Below are 17,144 nucleotides of genomic sequence, written 5' to 3' on the forward strand. Positions count from 1 at the left end.
CAAGTGAACAGGGAAGCCATCTTAAGTATACGTACTGGGCACTGGTCATTAAGTGTTCCCCAGATACATGATGGTTTTACTGAAACCTATTGTGTATCAAACACCCTGTCTTAATAAATCTGTACTGTTTCCAGTACAAGATTTATTATGACACACAGCCAGAGTGCACCTTAGAGGTGCCCCCTGGAAAAAAACACCACTATCAAGTTTGCTGGCTGACTGGTATCGTCCAGCCTGCCACACACAGGCATGTGTTTGAACCCTTGCAGGTGTGAGCCCATGCTCTCTGAGGCCAGAAACAATGCCTGCTCAGGAGGAAGGTGTTAGCACCCCCTACAGCAGAATGGCTAGTGATTTAGCGAATCAAAGCCAGGGGCTTAAACCCCCTGCTGACTTTGATACCCGACCCAACTTCACCCAGACCTGGGAGATAACAAACACTGCCTCGAGGCTCATTTGACCCAAGTCCAGGCAGGAAATTAGCTATGTAGTAGGCGTGTGGCACCACCAGGCTAGTCACACCCCTAAAGTGGCCTACCTGATTTGCTCCACGAAAGGATTCCACCATCATGTTTTTGGTGAAAGTAGGATCTCTGTGGCAGGGTTATGCCCATACCTCACAAGTAGTAGTCATATAGGAGGTGAGGTGCCCCCATGGGTAAGAGACAATTGGCAATACCCTTCATTCCCCTTAACGCCCCTAAATTGAGTACTTGGGTGGCACCATGACACCAGGAACTCAGATTTGTCGGATTAAAGAAGGTGAAAGAACACAAGAACTGTGAGCTAGCTGTGGACTTAGCGCCAAACCCTGCCTGGCTGCTCCTGTCTCGACAATTGCAAAGATCAGACTTGTCCTGCAGCTGTGCATCCTCCCAAAACCTTAGAGGGCTGCCAGCACTTTGCCAACCAGCAAGCATCTCTCTTTAAGTGGAGGAGCCACTTCTTTGCAGCCACCGACCGCACAGTCTTAGTCACTTATCTGCTGACCACCGGGTCCACCAACACAGCAGCAGCACAGGAGGAGCTCACTTGATGTCCAGGAGGCCAGCCCTGTCGACCCAAATAGCCTTCGGGACGCTGATCCACACCGGAATCTCCTTCCACTAATACCCAAGGTACCGAATTCTGTTGCAAGCACCAAGGCTTGCTTGTGCTCAGTCTGAACACTACCACCGACAAAACAGACTTGAATGTCAAGGGACTCCAAAAGAAGCCTGCTCCACACCAGAAGCAGTCTTGCTGTTTCTTCTCCCTTACCTGCAAGTGCACCAAGAACTGCGAGAGCCTCAAACTCACCGACCTGCCGGATATAAAAAATGTATGCACCTGAGCCCCCCCCCAGACAGACTCCATTGAAACTGACAGTGTCTCTGTGATTCTGAGACCCTTCAGAGCTGAACCCCCTTTGCGTTCTGCCGGAACTGGTCTCCTAGTTCCTCCTTGCAATCTGTCTTTGTAGGTACTGTTCCCCATTGACTTCAACATATAGCGCTCAAGGCTACGTCTGCTGGAAGCACGTCTGCTGGAAGCACCTCGGCACCCAGACGCCCCATGGCAGTTAAGCCTGAACTCCTGGTGCTTTCTTGGTCCTTGGCCCCTATATACCTTAAGTCCAGAGAACAGTCCTGTAAGTCGTTTGCAAGTGATCCAATGCAGTGCATCTTTCTCCCTTAGGATAACATAACTGCATTTGAGGCTCATGCCTCAAATCTAACATCTGGATTTTCAAAGTGTCTGAAAATTGCTGCCAACATGAAAAGTGCTTACCTGATCTAGAAGATCTTTGAGTCTAAATTAATATAAAAATCTGTGTCATTTTTATAAACTGGTGTTGGATTTCCTTATTGAGTGTGTCTCATTTATAGACTCTGTGTGGGTGCAACAGATACCCAACACTACCATCTGATAAGCCTAAGGCTGCTCAACGACATTACCACAAATAGAGCACCTTGGGATTGTTAAAGAATGCCCCTGTATTGTAGTAAGGGAAACCTGGGCTCTCTATTCAGTGCACCGTATTGTAAAAAGTCCGAAAAGGAATGGAGGAAAAACTATGACCCCCAACTTAAAGTCATGTACACGATGGCCATTAGAATTTACCACACCAACATCAAAGAGGCCCAGGCAAAGCTCGAGGAAAACAAGATTACCCAGGCTCAGAACTCATCTATAGAACTTTTAAAGTGGTAAAATCCCAAACCACATTAACCCATGAGAACTCTTCAATCCAGGCATCAAAGAAAAAATGCAATGTACTAGCCATCTATTTTCATAAAAAAAGTCTCAGATATATATATATATAGCTCCCTCCTTGCAAGGATGGAGACTACAATAAGCCAAGAAAGAGATCAAGCGCTGACCTCCTCCACCCCTGCATTAACTCACTCCCACTTATGAAGAATGACAATGTTCGAACTCATGGGAAAGATTAGCTCAGCAATCGCGCTTTACAAATCACAATACAATACAATACAATACAATTTCCACTTGACACGGCTCCTCCCCACGTACTTTGCAAGGTCATGGAGATTTTGCTGCCATCAATAGCAGAGACTCTTAATCTTTCACTAGAGACAAGCGAAGTTCCAAAAGCCTGGAATCATACAATAATTAAACTTTTAGTAAAGAAACGGAACCTAGACTCTGCTCAACCGGAAAACTTTCGACCTATATCACTTTTACCATTTATTGGTAAATTGCTAGAGAACATATAAATGGGTCCTGTCAGAATTTCTCAAATCAAACCTCCGTCTTCACCCCACAAAGATGGGCTTTCGAGCACAGCACATCACGAAATCTACACTGTTAGCAGCATCCGAAGAGTTGAAAATGACCCTAGATCAAGGTGGCTCAGCCGCCATGCTACTTTTAGATCTAAGTGCAGCATTCGACACCATCAATTACTCGTTCTATCTAACAGACTTCTAGAAGTCAGTAACCAAGGCAAAGCACTGGAGTGGATTGTGTCCTTCCTGGAAGACAGGTACTTCCAAGTCATGGCAGCCGATTTCTTCTCAGACATAATGCAGCTGACCTGCGGGGTGCCACATGTCGCTCAGCCCCACATTGTTCAACATTTATATGCGGCCAATGGCTTACATAGTACAGGAATTTGGAATCTCCATAATATCATACGCAGACGACACACAGTTGGTGGTCTCACTTGACTCTAGATTTAAAGATGATTCAGATCAGCTCAAGCCATATTTGGAAAGGGTAGTGAAATGGATGACAAGAAGCTGTCTGAAGCTCAACGGGGACAAAACTGAGCTGATGGCCCACAGAAACACTGCAGTCACCAGGCCTCTAACTAGTTGGCAAAGCTTCTTAGGTATTGGACCAGTCCTGAGCACTGCTATAAAATATCTTGGATTTTGGATGGATAAGGAGCTAACTATGGAGGCCCAAGCAAATAAACTGGCAGGCATTTGCTTTTGGTTACTCAGAATGCTCCATAAGATCTTAGAGCCCATCCCTTAACAACAACCAAAAAAAAGACAGTGATACATGCACTAGTCACTACATGCCTTCATTAAGGAAACTCTCTCTTTCTGGGTGCACATAAATTTGAAATTAAAAAAACTTCAGGTTGTGCAGAACGCTGCAGTCAAACTTCAGTGTAAGGTCCCAAATCAGGAACCAGTGGGAAAGTATCTAAGAACACTACACTGGCTACCAATCGACGATAGAATCAAATTTAAAAATATGAAAAAACAGGAAGATCACCTGGTTACCACTTTGAAAAAGCTGCTATTTATTTCAGCAGACTTGATGCCTTGACCACTTGTTCACAGGCAAAATGCGATTTGTATCGCATACCTTTTTTAGAGTACTTAGATATTTTTTCTTTAACAGTTCTGTATGTCCAAGCACAACACTAAATCAATTGTGCATCCAAGTTTGTTGTATGACAAGTAAAATGAGAAGCAACAGGAAAAAATGATGTGATCATGTGATTTTTTCCTGTTGCTTGTCATTTTACATGTCATTTGTTTATTTTTGTTTATTACTTGTCATACAGCAACCTTGGATGTACAATTGATTTAGTGTTGTGCTTGGACATTCAGAACTGTTAATGAAAAAATATCTAAGTACTCTAAAAAATGTATGTGATACAAATCGCAATATGCCTATGAACAAGTGGCCAAGGCATCAAGTCTGCTTAAATAAATAGCAGCTTTTTCAAAGCGGTAACCAGGTGATCCCCCTGTTTTTTTTTCATATTTCTAAGTGTCATACCTTGCACTTCTTGGACAAGACCCCTTATTTTTCTAAAATAAAGAATCACATTTAAAGCACTCCGCCCAACACATAGAGACATAAATAACAAGGGACCCTGCAAAATCAGAAACCTGGTGGGCTATATGTCCCCAACAGTTGTCTTAGATCCTGCACTGAGCAGCTGTTAAAAACAACTTGATTAAAAAGAGCCAGATTGGGTGGAATATCCTTCACTCACCTGGCTCCCAAGCTATGGAAATCACTACAACGGGAACTCAGATTCCTAGATATAGAATCTACTTTCAGGAAAAAGCTGAAGACCTGGATGTTCCACCAGCTCTGCTACTCCCCCCCTCTTGCTGTTTGGACTGTATTTGATGCCTAGCACTGGGAAGCCCTGTGCGCTCTACAAAACCATTTAACATTAACACCGCATTTTGGTACACTATATGAAGAGCAAGGTTCCTAGAGCCCACAATTGGGGCAAGATGTTCTGCAATTTTGAGGAAATATTGTGGCTTGTTCTTTGGGACCTCTGATACAGTGGTTACTGGACAGTATCCTTAGTGTTGTTAACAACTGGTGTGTCATGGCCAATAATATTGTTGCACTCCTTTTTCAAGTTACTCTCTACAGAAAATGTACTCTACAGGTAAGCTGCGGGTTAGAGACACAAGCAATTATCTAGGAAGATAAATTACGTCTATGAAGGAGTGGTCTTTATCTAAAACCTAAGAGCATCGTTGTGAGCAAGATAAACTTTTATAGTGTTTGCACAGCAGGTACTCAAAATTTATAACAGGAAGCCTTATGGCATATATCACTGGGTAGAAACTTGAGAGGTCTTGGTAGCTCTTAAAGAACTCTAACTGTAGTTTGCTTTGTCAAATCAGTCAATGAGGAAGGAGGTGCCAGGCAAAGAAATACAGTGTATTGATTTAGGATATGATTGCTCAACCCTATGTGCTAGTTTCTTGGAACACGTTATATAATAACAGTAAACTTTAAGCAGTGGCTTACCATATTATGATGTCTTCATAGGTAAAACCTAACTTTTCTTCACTGTGACCAACATTACAGACAAGCTACAAAGAAATCAAAAGAAATTTTAAAATGAATACTTTTTTATTTTGTTCATTGTGTGCAGACTCCAAATATTTATCAGTTTAATTTCTAATTTATTTATACTAAATAAGCAAACAGTATCACAATCTTAATTTACACAGTGGCAACTAAACCAACCATGCAAAAAATCATAGCATGCAAATGGTTAAATATGCTAGTCAATATGTGTTTTTTATCTGGTGTGGGTTGATTTTACTGAAAAGGATATTTGTATGCTATTTGAACAGTTTTACAAACACAACTGATTAAGCCGTTTCTTTTGAAACCGATGTGGCTAAGGCTAAGCCTTTTAATTCACATTACGTCTATGTCAGCAAAGCCAACTGCCCCAAACAATCACAACATGAATACTGTGGTGGATATAAAAGGAGAGAGCTCGGTTAAACAGAGGCGGTTATGAAAGATCCTGTTGCATTCATCTGTCTTTATCTAGCGTAAACTGTCATTTGCCAGGGCTATGAAAAGAAAAAAATATTTTTTTTTTTAATTACCTACGCCCCGTTCAAATTCCAGAGGGCCCCAGCACCCACCATGCCTCTACCCCATGACGAGTCATAAATGTCATTTGCACAACTGAGGAGCGTGCTCATGAAGTGAACTTCTCCTGAACCGCACTAGAGCACTTAAATCTCCAAAAGTATAAAAGCTTCCCCCTTTAACAAAAATTTAAAAAGCAGGTGAAGAGGTGCAACAGTTTTGTGCCGGCTTCTGTCCCCTCTCACCCAAGTCAATAGTGTCAGCATGCCATACGGCATGCGGACATCACTACCTGACCAAACAGCAGCAGGGATCAGCAGTGATTACTATTGTCGCACCTTTAGTGCAATTTCTAAGTACCGGAGAAGTATTACTGAAAACGAAAGCCTCTCCCCTTTCCAGCAATACATTTCCTAGAAGGATCCCTGACCAAGAATCCCCAATAGGAGTCACGGAGACGTATTTTTTGTTGGTAGGGGTAGCCCTCCCAGGCATGGATGCCCCCCGCACCCCCTCCGCTTATCCCCCAAGAATTGCCAACTCATTTTTGAAGTTCTGCTTTCCTTGGGGTGATTGGCTCTCCCAAGGAACGGAAAACATGCAAGCGATTTCCTTTTTGGCTTACCTATGCCAAGGGCATTTTGCGGCCAGAAAACTAATTGTAATTTTCAACGGGGTGTGGGCATGGAATTGTCACTCCCCAAAGCAGCGGGGCTGATCCCCCAGGAGCCAGGCCAATTCAGCCTTCGATCTGTTACAGCATCATTTACATTATGCTTCCATCCTCCATGTCATAGGTCAATGTATCAGCCCATGTCAGCCATGATCTATGTTGTGTCTTTCACATGTTGCTTCTGCCCACCACAGCGTACATCGTGGGGCACGGAGTCTGCCCACTTCAGCCTTTGATACATTATTGGGACATTCACATTATGCTTCAACCCCCCACATCATACAGCAACATGTCAGCCCACATTGGCCGTTGAGTTATTGTGTCAGCCCAATTCAGCCTTTGTTTTGTTATTGTGACATTCACATTTTGCTTCTGCCCACACTTCATAGGGCAATGTGTCACCCATGTCAGCCTTCGATCTGATATTGTCATTTACATGCAGCTTTTGCACACCACAGCCTCAATGGTGGGACAAGGGCTCAGCCCACTTGAGCCTTTGATCTGTTATTGTGACATTTACATTGTGCTTCTGACTACCACATCACATGTGAGAAGTTAGTTCAGTTTAGACTTTGAACTGTTAATGTAATATTAACATTATAATTCTGTCCACCATAGCGCACATTATGCACAAGGGTTCAGCCCACTTCAGCCATTGACAGCCTTAATGTAACAGCATTTTGCCCTTTCACAAGGAGAACATTTTTACCCAAAGAAGTTCCCTTCAACGCCAGAGACGGATATGGTAATATGTGTTTCTGCTTACTGTATGTAAATCAAGCTGAAGTTAAGAAAAATCTATTTTACATTCTTAGGCAAAGTTCTCTGCATCGCAGCCTGGAGTAAAAAGAAATTCCCCTTTGTAGTGATCCAGTGTTTTGCCATTACTGAACACACAATTTTAGGTATTAGGTATCAAACACCTACACATGGTATCATCTTTGTGGGGACTATGTGTGGACACCAGTCTTATGGGGACTAACCTTTACCAATAACAGATAGATGTTAGGAAAAAAAGCCATACTTTTGGATCCTGCTTTAAATTGGCCAATATGTTGCTCTTTAATCACAAGAACAGAAACATCCTTGTGAGGACTTGAATGCACCACACCATCCTTGTGTGGACATAGTCCACAATTATCATTTGTGGTTGAATACAGTCATGAGTACATGGCTAAATGTTTATTTGAGCACTAATATACACGAATAAAATCATAATCTATTCTTAATTGAATGGCTGCATGTCTCCTAGAGGTGCCCAACAGATGGATTATGTTAAAATGTCAGAAAATCACCTACATCAGGATTACTGAAGCGATATTAACCCTTAGGTAAGTGCTCAAAGTCTTAGGTCAGAAGGATCTGAAACATGGAGAAATTAAAATGATGGAAACATGCAAAGTGGCCAAATGGAACTCGGTGCGATTAAAAACGTTAATTAATGTCAAAGTAGCTATTAGACCACATTTCCCAAGCAATGAAATAGAATGCTTATTTTTGTCTAAAGATGGTGTGTGATAATACCCACAAAGGTGGTATTGGATCATAGTTTCTTCACAGATGCTGTATACAACCACGATAAAAGACCCCCACATGTGAAGAAAATGATGTTCAAGTCCCTACAGAGATAGTATAAGATTATAGGGATGTTCAAGTCCACACTAAAATGGTGTATGAAAGTACTCTTGTTGAAGTTCTAAAAAAGATAGTGTGTAATTATAGTGATGTTCAAGCCCCCACACTTCCTCCACCCCCAAAAAAATAAATATATAAAGTGCGTTTATTGGGATGTTGTAATCCCCACAGATAGCATGTGATTATTGTTTTGTTCAGCTCTCCACATAGATAGTGTATGGTTAGTGAGTTTTTCAAGTTCCCACGGAAATAGTATGAGAAGATAATTGTGTTCTAGTCTCTATATACACAGATATTTAATGGATGTAATGATGTTTAGGTTTAAACGGGAATACCCTGTGATTATAGGTATGCTGAAGCATGCACGTAGATAGGGGGTGATTAGAGGGATGTTTGAGTCTTACAAAGAATGCATGTGAAGATAAAAATGCTTAAGTCCCTTCAGAGAAAGTGCACGGTTATAGGAATATTCATTTCCGCACTGAAATAGTGTGTGAAAGCAATCTTTCTGAATTTCCCAGAGAGATGGTGTTTAATTATAGTGATGTTCAAGTCCCCACAGAGATAGTGCGTGATTACTGTATGCTCAGAGATACTGTGTGAATATTGGGATGTTTAAGTCCTCACAGAGACCGTGTGTAGTTATTGGAATGGTAAAGTCCCAACCGAGATAGTATGCAAGGATAATTGCTACAGTGACAGCATGTAAAGATCATGTGTGAATTAAATGATGTTGAATTTCAAACAAGGATGGTGTGTGATTATAGGCATTTTCAAGCCCACATATAGTGTGTGATTATAGGGATGCTCAAGTCTTACAAAAATTGCGCATGAAGATAATGATGTTCAAGCCCCCACAGAGATAGTCTGTGAATATAGGACTGCTCAGGACTCCACCGAGATACTGTGTGTAGGTGATCAGATTCAGGTCCCACAAAGATAGTTAGTGAAGGTAATGTTCAAGTCTCTACACAGTGTGTTAAGATAATGATGTTCAAGTCCCCACACAGATACTGTGCTACAATAGGCAAGGCAAAGTCTGCATATAGTGTGTGATTATAGATGTGTTCAAGTTCCTAACAAGATAATGTGTGGAGATTACCATGGTCAAGTCCATAAAGTGACAGAGCGTAAAAAAATTAAATGCAAGTCCCCACAAAGAAAGTGTGTGGGTATAAGCATGCTCAAGCCTCCAAACAGTGTATGTGATTATAGTGGTGTGCAAGTCCCTACCGAGATAGTGTGGAAGAAAAATCATGTTTAAGTGGCTTGGTGTTGGACCCATAGACCCATTGCAGGCCAATCTGGTGGAGGGATTGTTATTTGTTTTATCACCGGTCCTGTAAGAACTTTCCTGGGGCACTGCAAATGGTTACCTTTCAGCTCTCTCAGGGTTTATTGGAACAACCATCCTTCTTCAAACACCTCTTGTATTCGGTAAACCTTGAAGGGAACCCATCACATTTTTGCCAAAGCCCAGTCTTATGCCACTTTATTTTCTGAAAAAACTGGTGCTTGGTACTCAAATAGTGATCCTGCCGAAAGTGGTGACGCCTTTTCACATTGGATAAGCCATCACTCTTCCAACCCTTTGTGCTCCAGCTCATCCCATGAAAGAGGAGGAAAGACTCCATTGTTTGGACCCCAAGAGAGCACTCTGGTTTTACATCAATTGCACAGAGGAACACTGTGGACTATCAGCCTTTTGTGGGGTTCTCTGGGGCAAGCATGAACAAAACAGTGCAGAGTGGACCACCTCATAATGGAAAGTCCTCTGTATGCAGATCTGTTACGCACTGGTAAAGAAACAGCCCTTAGAAGGTATGAGGGCTCATTCCACTAGATCTAAATGGATATCTGGAACGTTGGCTTCAGCGGGATTTGCATTAGAGTTCCACCGGACCAAACATTTTAAAAAACTTGAATCACAGTGAGTGAGGAAGCCTTTTCTCCCATTTGCGTCCTACACCAACCATGACCAGTGATGCAGGACCTCGAACTCCGACTGACCAAAAGAAACATCTCAGAAAAATGTTGCAGCGGCCATTACAGGGCTCGGGGACTCGGTACCCAAGTTGTGAAAATAAAATATAAATAACATATAAGTGGGCAGATTAGGGACACCCTGAACCCCAGCTATCTATGCAGATTATCAGTGTAGTGATGACTTCAGACAAGACTCCATTAGTGGCTATTGCATGCAGGATTACCAGCAGTGACCACTACTGTACATCAGGCAAGCACCAGCAATAATGTATAAAAAATTATATCACTACCCAAGGAAGCATGAATTGCCATTTTAATATCAGAATGGGAAGCAACTCACAGGTAATTAGAGAGCTACCAGTAGCTCTTGTGCTGCTCATTGAACAATCCAACAGTAAAGCATGGAATAGCTACAGAGTGGGCAGCAACAGTGTGATTCTCCCTAACACATCGAACAAGTACAATACAAATAGCAAGTGCAGCATGTGGAATTGCACACAATACCCCTCTATACCCGCTCAGCTACCACAGTACTCTAGCAGGACCCCCCCCACACGACGAAACGCGTGGTCCTATGATTACACCGAGGCGCCGTTTAAGTAACGGGTCAGTTAGCTTGACTTGTGCGGTGTGGGCCAGTGTATATGCAGCAGGCAGAGGGCAGGATTGTTTTCGTCAAAAGGCCTGAGTTTGCAGAAGCCATGGTGATATGAAGACAAAAAAAAACAATGCAACACCGAGGGCTTCATTTAGACTTAGGTAAAGCAGGAACACCACTGTAAATCAGTAGTGCTCCTGTTCCACCAAATTCATGGTTTCCCACTCAGTTTAGAATTGTGAAAGCACTAGATTTCCGAGGCTGTGCTACAGCCAGCCCACAACTACAGTGCTGTCAGATCATAGTGAATGCAACTGAGCCCTATTTAGGGTGAGAGAAGCATCACTTGTTTTCCCTGCTAAGGAAGGCCTTGCAAAGCTTGATGGTCCCTTGTAAGGAAAATGCACAATGGCCCCATGCATAAGATCAGAATTCGCTATTTGTTGAGGACACTGTTTTTTTGTTTTCTGAAAACAAGATTCCCCTTTGGGAATCTTTTTTTAGAGAACAGAAAGTGTTGTTGAGTTGATGCAACAAATATGATGCCTGATTGGCAAAGATTCAGTGTTGCTGAAGGCACAAAGGCCATTGCTCACCTGGTACGAACACTAAATATGATGAGATGTCCACCACCAAAGAAGTGAAGGCCAATGTCTCCACTGACCTGGCAGACTATCAGGTGGCCTCCCACCGCACTCCACATGATTGTAGGAAGTTGGCTCTGTATATACTATACCAAAGTAAGGTGTAGTGTGCACAGAGCAAAACACATACAGATGATGAACGGAATGCAGAGCAAATCAAACATTCATCCCCCAGTCAAGAGATCTGGGGTAAAAAAAAACTATGGATTTAAGCCAAGATCTCTGTACTGGGGTGAATGTATGACATTGTTCTGCATTCTGTCCATCAATTGTTCTTTTTGCATTTGTCAGCCCGAGTGGGACGGGTATGCCCAGACGTGGGTCCAGAGTTCTCCATGCCACTGGATTCAAGCTAGTCTGGCTGATGAGGGTGAAACCCCGAAACCGGTTCTAGGATGCTCCAGGGAGGACCTGGCCTGGCGGTTCAGACAGGGCTGTTCCCATGGGGAGCAGGGTGAAGACTGATTGGCATATGGCTAGGTTCAAACTGGAATGGCATGGGGAGCAAGGCAACGATGGATTTAGGCCCAGATCTCTGTACTGGCGAGGACATATGACATTATTCTGCATTCTGTCCATCAATTGTTCTTTTTGTAGTGTGCACAGAGTCCAGTGGATCCCCCAGAGGCTTAAGTCGATAATGCTAAAAGGTTAATTTGTGGTAGTGTGGTCAAGCAGTTAGGCTTATCAGAAGGCTTTGTTAAGTATTTGTTGTACATACTCAGGCAAGAAATGATTACACACACACTCAAGGACCAACTGTTTAGTATACAAAATTATTAATTTATTAAATTATTTTTATTTTTAGAACCAAGAGGAACTCAGTTTCAGGTAACAGTTTCAAGAGTAGTAATACTTTTCAAATACAGTAGGTATGGATTAGTTACTTACCTGTAATCCTAGTTCTCTTTCAGGGGTATACTCATTAAAGTCATAAGCACTGAATAATTTCCGCCCGTGAGCGGGAACCCGGAACATATAACAATATACATATATATGTGTAATTATACAATAATTAGTACATAGTACTAAACCAAAATATACACATATATATGTATAACCCCATAATATGCAGCCCAACATAATGTATAGGCTAATAAGACCTTATTACACACTTTCTGCAGTATGAAAATACTCCATACACCAATGCAATAAACAGGCTAGAGTCTAGAAATGCATTTCATAACATAAATACCCTTTATTTTCATCAAAGAATCTGTTGTAAAAGGCAATTAGCCTAACAAGGCTGCATATGAAAAAATGTCTGTGTACAGAAAATCAGACTGGCACCTCGCCTTTAAGGCCCCAGAGAATCTGAGCACTTTGCCTTTAAGGCCTCCAGGAGACACACTGCTCCCATCATGCCCCACAGGTGACAGTCAGGTCAGTTCTTTTGTACGGTACAGTAAACTTTAGCAGGAATCTGCACTTAAAAACTTCATAATACATATTGAAAAACCTCAATGCTACTGCTCGCCCGGGGAGGCGGGAGGGTGCTTACGACTTTAATGAGTATACCCCTGAAAGAGTACAAAGATTACAGGTAAGTAACTAATCCTTCTCTTCCAGGGGATACTCATTAATAGTCATAAGCACTGAATAGAGTAGCAAGCTCATACCCACAGGACGTGGGCGAACAGATAAGAGCATAGCAACAATTTTAACACAGTGTTCAGCTAGAACTAGCAAATAAATTTCTGAGCGATGCTTGACCACCTTGCGCATCAGCCTGTGTGTCTGAATCAAGACAATAATGGCGTGTAAACGTGTGTACTGAACGCCACGTCGCTGCTTTACATATCTCTGTCATAGACACATTCCTAAGAAGAGCTGTGGAAGAAGCTTTCCCTCTCGTAGAATGGGCTTTAGGTCTACCTGATAAAGACCTATGTGCTAGCTGATAAGCCAGAAGAATACATGACACAATCAATCTAGAGATGGATCTCTTGGATGCTGCCAAACCAGTGTTAGTAGGACCATAATTGATAAATAAACGGTCTGTCTTTCTTAAAGCTTTTGTCCTGTCCAAGTAAAACTTTAAGACTCTCTTTAGATCCAAAGAATGCAGAGCCCTTTCATCAGAACTAGAAGGCTTTGAGAAAAAAGTAGGCAATGTTATGGTTTGGTTAATATGAAAATCCGACACTACCTTGGGCAGGAAAGCAGGATGCGTCCCCAATACCACTCTATTTGCATGGAAGACAGTGAACGGTTCTTTACAACACAGAGTCTGAATCTCGCTAACTCTACGAGCAGAAGTAATGGCTACAAGGAACGCTACCTTCCAAGTTAAGTGTTGCAAAGAAGCTTTATGTATAGGTTCAAAAGGGGCACCCATTAACTTGGTTAACACCACATTAAGCTCCCAAGGTGGAGAAGGAGACCTGACTGGTGGATACACCTTCCGTAAACCCTCCAGAAAATCCTTCACCACAGGCATCCTAAAAAAGGATGTCTGAGTGGGCGATTTTCTGTAGGCTGTGATTGCAGCAAAATGGACTTTAATGGAATTAAACTGCAGACCAGATCTTGCGAGGTATAACAGATAAGGTAAAATCACCTGTTCCTGACCATGAATCGGGTCAAGATCATTATTTTGACACCACAGGAAAAAACGTGTCCACTTGAATCCATAGGATTTCCTTGTAGAAGGTCTTTTTGCCTCCTTTAGAATGTGCATACAGTCCGGATTTAGCTGCAAGTGTCCATATTGGACGACTTCAGGAGCCATGCTGCCAGGCGTAAAGATGACAGATTGGGATGAAACACTCGCCCCTTCTGCTTGGACAGAAGATCCGGGCGACATGGCAACCTCCTGTGTGGCACCTCCGACAACTGAAGGAGATCTGGGAACCACCACTGGCGAGGCCACTCGGGAGCAATCAGAATCATCCTGGAGTTGGTCTTGTACATACGGTTGATTACTGTTGGTATCAACGGTGTTGGTTGAAAAGCGTACAGTAAGTTCTGATACCAGTCTATCAAAAGGGCATTCCCTTGCGACCCTTTATGGGGAAACCTGGATGCGAAGACGGGGCATTTTGTGTTTGCCGCGTCTGCGAACAGATCGATATCCGGTGTTCCCCATGACTGGAAAATACTGTGCACGACTTCTTCGTTGAGCACCCAATCGTGAGCTTCAACGAAGTCTCTGCTGAGATCGTCCGCCTGCGAATTGAGAGACCCTGGCAGGTGAACAGCTGTTATTGACAAGTCTCTTGCTAGTAACCAATTCCAGATGGTCTGGGCTCCTAAGGACAGAGTCCTGGATCTGGTACCCCCCTGCTTGTTTAGATAATACATTGTCGTTGTATTGTCTGTCTGCACCAGGATGGACCGAGTTTGTAGAGATGGAACGAGAGACTTTAGAGTAAGATGGACAGCCCTGAGCTCGAGCAGGTTGATGTGATATCCTGTGATATCCCTTCTCGAAATCCGACCATAGCCCTTGTACCTGCAGAGGGCCCATATGAGCACCCCAGCCTTGGAGTGAGGCGTCCGTGATCAGAGTCTGCGTCGGAGGGTCCTGATGAAAAGGCACTCCTCTCATCAAGTGTGTTCTCTTCATCCACCACCTGATGGAATCTTTTGCAGACTGGTGGAGACAAATCCGATCCTCCCAGCATCCCGTGCTCTGCTTCCACTGATCATCTAGGCACTGCTGCAGAGGACGCATGTGCAATCTTGCGTTTGGAACAATGAAGATGCAAGATGCCATGGACCCCAGGAGAGAGGACACTTGCCGAACTGTCAGGTAATTGGACTGAAGAAGAAGATGACATTTGGACTTGATCGATAACCACCTCTCCTCCGAAGGACACACGTTTTCTCTTTCTGTGTCCAGCAGGGCCCCCAGATAATGGATCCGCTGTGTCGGATACATTATAGATTTCTGAAAGTTGACTTGAAGACCCAGCCTGCGCATGAGGTGGAGGCATATCGACAGATGCTCCTCCAAGAGAGATGGGGACGAACTCTTCAGAAGCCAGTCGTCTAAGTACGGATATATGAAAATCCTTTTCCCTCGAAGAAAGACCGCAACTACCGCCATACATTTGGAAAATGTTCTGGGAGCTGACTTCAGGCCGAATGGAAGTACTGCATATTGGTAGTGATGAGCAGATACTTGAAACCTGAGAAATTTGCGATGTTTCCTGGAAATGGTAACATGAAAATAGGCATCTTTCATGTCGATGGAGCACATCCAGTCCCCCTGATGTAACTGGGGGAAGATCTGTTGAAGCGCTAGCATTCGAAATTTCTCTTTCCGAATGTACTTGTTTAAAAGCCTTAGGTCCAGAATAGGCCTGAATTCTGCGTTTGGACCCTTCTTCCTCACTAGGAAAAAAGGTGAATATAAGCCTTGATTTCTCTGCTGAGGAGGAACCTTCTCTATGGCTTTTTTTCCTAGGAGTATACTTGCTTCTTTTTGTAAAAGCTTCACATTCCAATGTACCATTTTCTTTGGAGGAATGAGAGGAGGTGGCCTTTTGAAAAGGAGATGGTAACCGTTCTGAATGATACCAATCACCCACTTGTCCTTTGTCAGTTGCTTCCACTCGTTTAAGAATGACACAATGCTTCCTCCCACCGGAGTGGTCCACGGCTGCGGAGGAAGACTCCCTTCATTGCTTTTGAGGTGGTTTGGCAGCAGCGAACTGCTGCCTATTTCCTCCTCTTCCTCGTCCAGGGCGACGCTGTTGGAACTGCGATCTCTGTTGGTTCTGGCCCTGGTTTTGCGAGAACCAATTTGTTTGTTGACTCCTTTGTTGAAAAGGCCTCTTGTCGTAGGGACGAAAAGTTCCTCGACGTTTAAATTCTTTTTTCTTCTCTAGGCCTACAGCCTTTAGAGTATCCAACTCTACCTTCATTTTTGCCATCTTATCGTCTGCGTGAGACCCAAACAATGTCGACCCATTGAACGGTAAGTTGACCATTTTCCTCTGGGCTTCAGGTTTTAGTCCAGTAAGAAGCAGCCAAGCTGAACGCCTAGAAAAAATCCCATGCGCATAGCCATGCGCTGCAAGATCCGCAGAGTCGGCAGCTGCACTAATACTTTGATTAGCGACCAAACCTCCTTCACCTACAATCTCCAGGAAATCTGTTTGATCTTCTTTTGGAAGCTTGTCTGCAAACCGAGCCCCACAAAAGGCAACCATAACGGCCCAGTAAGGCTGCCGCACTGGCCCCTCTCATCACCGACCCAGCAGTGTTACACATCCTCTGACCTAAGGAATCCATGCTCTTACTGTCCTTCTCAGGTGGAGCAGAGGAAACAGAAGTTGCAGAATGCGCCTTCCTGGCTGCCGCCACTATAAGGGAGTCTGGAGGAGGATCAGAACGTAAGAATAAAGGATCTTGGTCAGGAGCCTTATACTTCTTGGCAATCCTAGAAGGGCCTGAACCCACCGTGGCTGGAGTCAAGAAAGTTTTCATAGTAGGTTCCAACAAACCAGGAACCAAAGGCAGAAGAGGTCTAGCAGAAGTCTTGTGATGCAAAGTCTAAAAAATGACAGAAGACGTCACTTGGGGAACTGCCATCACAATGTTGAACTTATTTACTCCACGACATAACACATCGCTAAAGGTACCCAAGTCATCCACTGGGGATACCCTCGTAGGGGGACTTGACGATATCGTAGGACAATAGTCTCTATACGAACTTCTACTCGGAGATGACGAGGAAGAAGATGATGTAGGAGACCTAGTTTGCCTTTCAGGAGTAGCAGACTTCTGCTGTCTGCGTTCTCTAGAGCAAGATCTCCCTCTTACCGGAGACCTA

General features: G+C 43.4%; 1 protein-coding gene across 3 annotated transcripts in view; it reads right to left on the reverse strand.

The window, feature by feature from the left end:
- RICTOR (RPTOR independent companion of MTOR complex 2) overlaps positions 1 to 17,144 on the reverse strand; it is a 1,600,666-nt gene that overhangs the window by 1,451,745 nt on the left and 131,777 nt on the right. For all 3 annotated transcript variants that reach the window (XM_078674985.1, XM_078674984.1, XM_078674983.1), the window contains exon 4: positions 5,245 to 5,309. In XM_078674985.1, coding sequence (XP_078531111.1) covers positions 5,245 to 5,309 — 65 coding nt within the window. The remainder of the gene's footprint in view (positions 1 to 5,244; positions 5,310 to 17,144) is intronic.

The sequence above is a fragment of the Lissotriton helveticus genome, chromosome 2_1 (genome assembly GCF_964261635.1).
Source record: "Lissotriton helveticus chromosome 2_1, aLisHel1.1, whole genome shotgun sequence".
Classification (NCBI taxonomy): domain Eukaryota; kingdom Metazoa; phylum Chordata; class Amphibia; order Caudata; family Salamandridae; genus Lissotriton; species Lissotriton helveticus.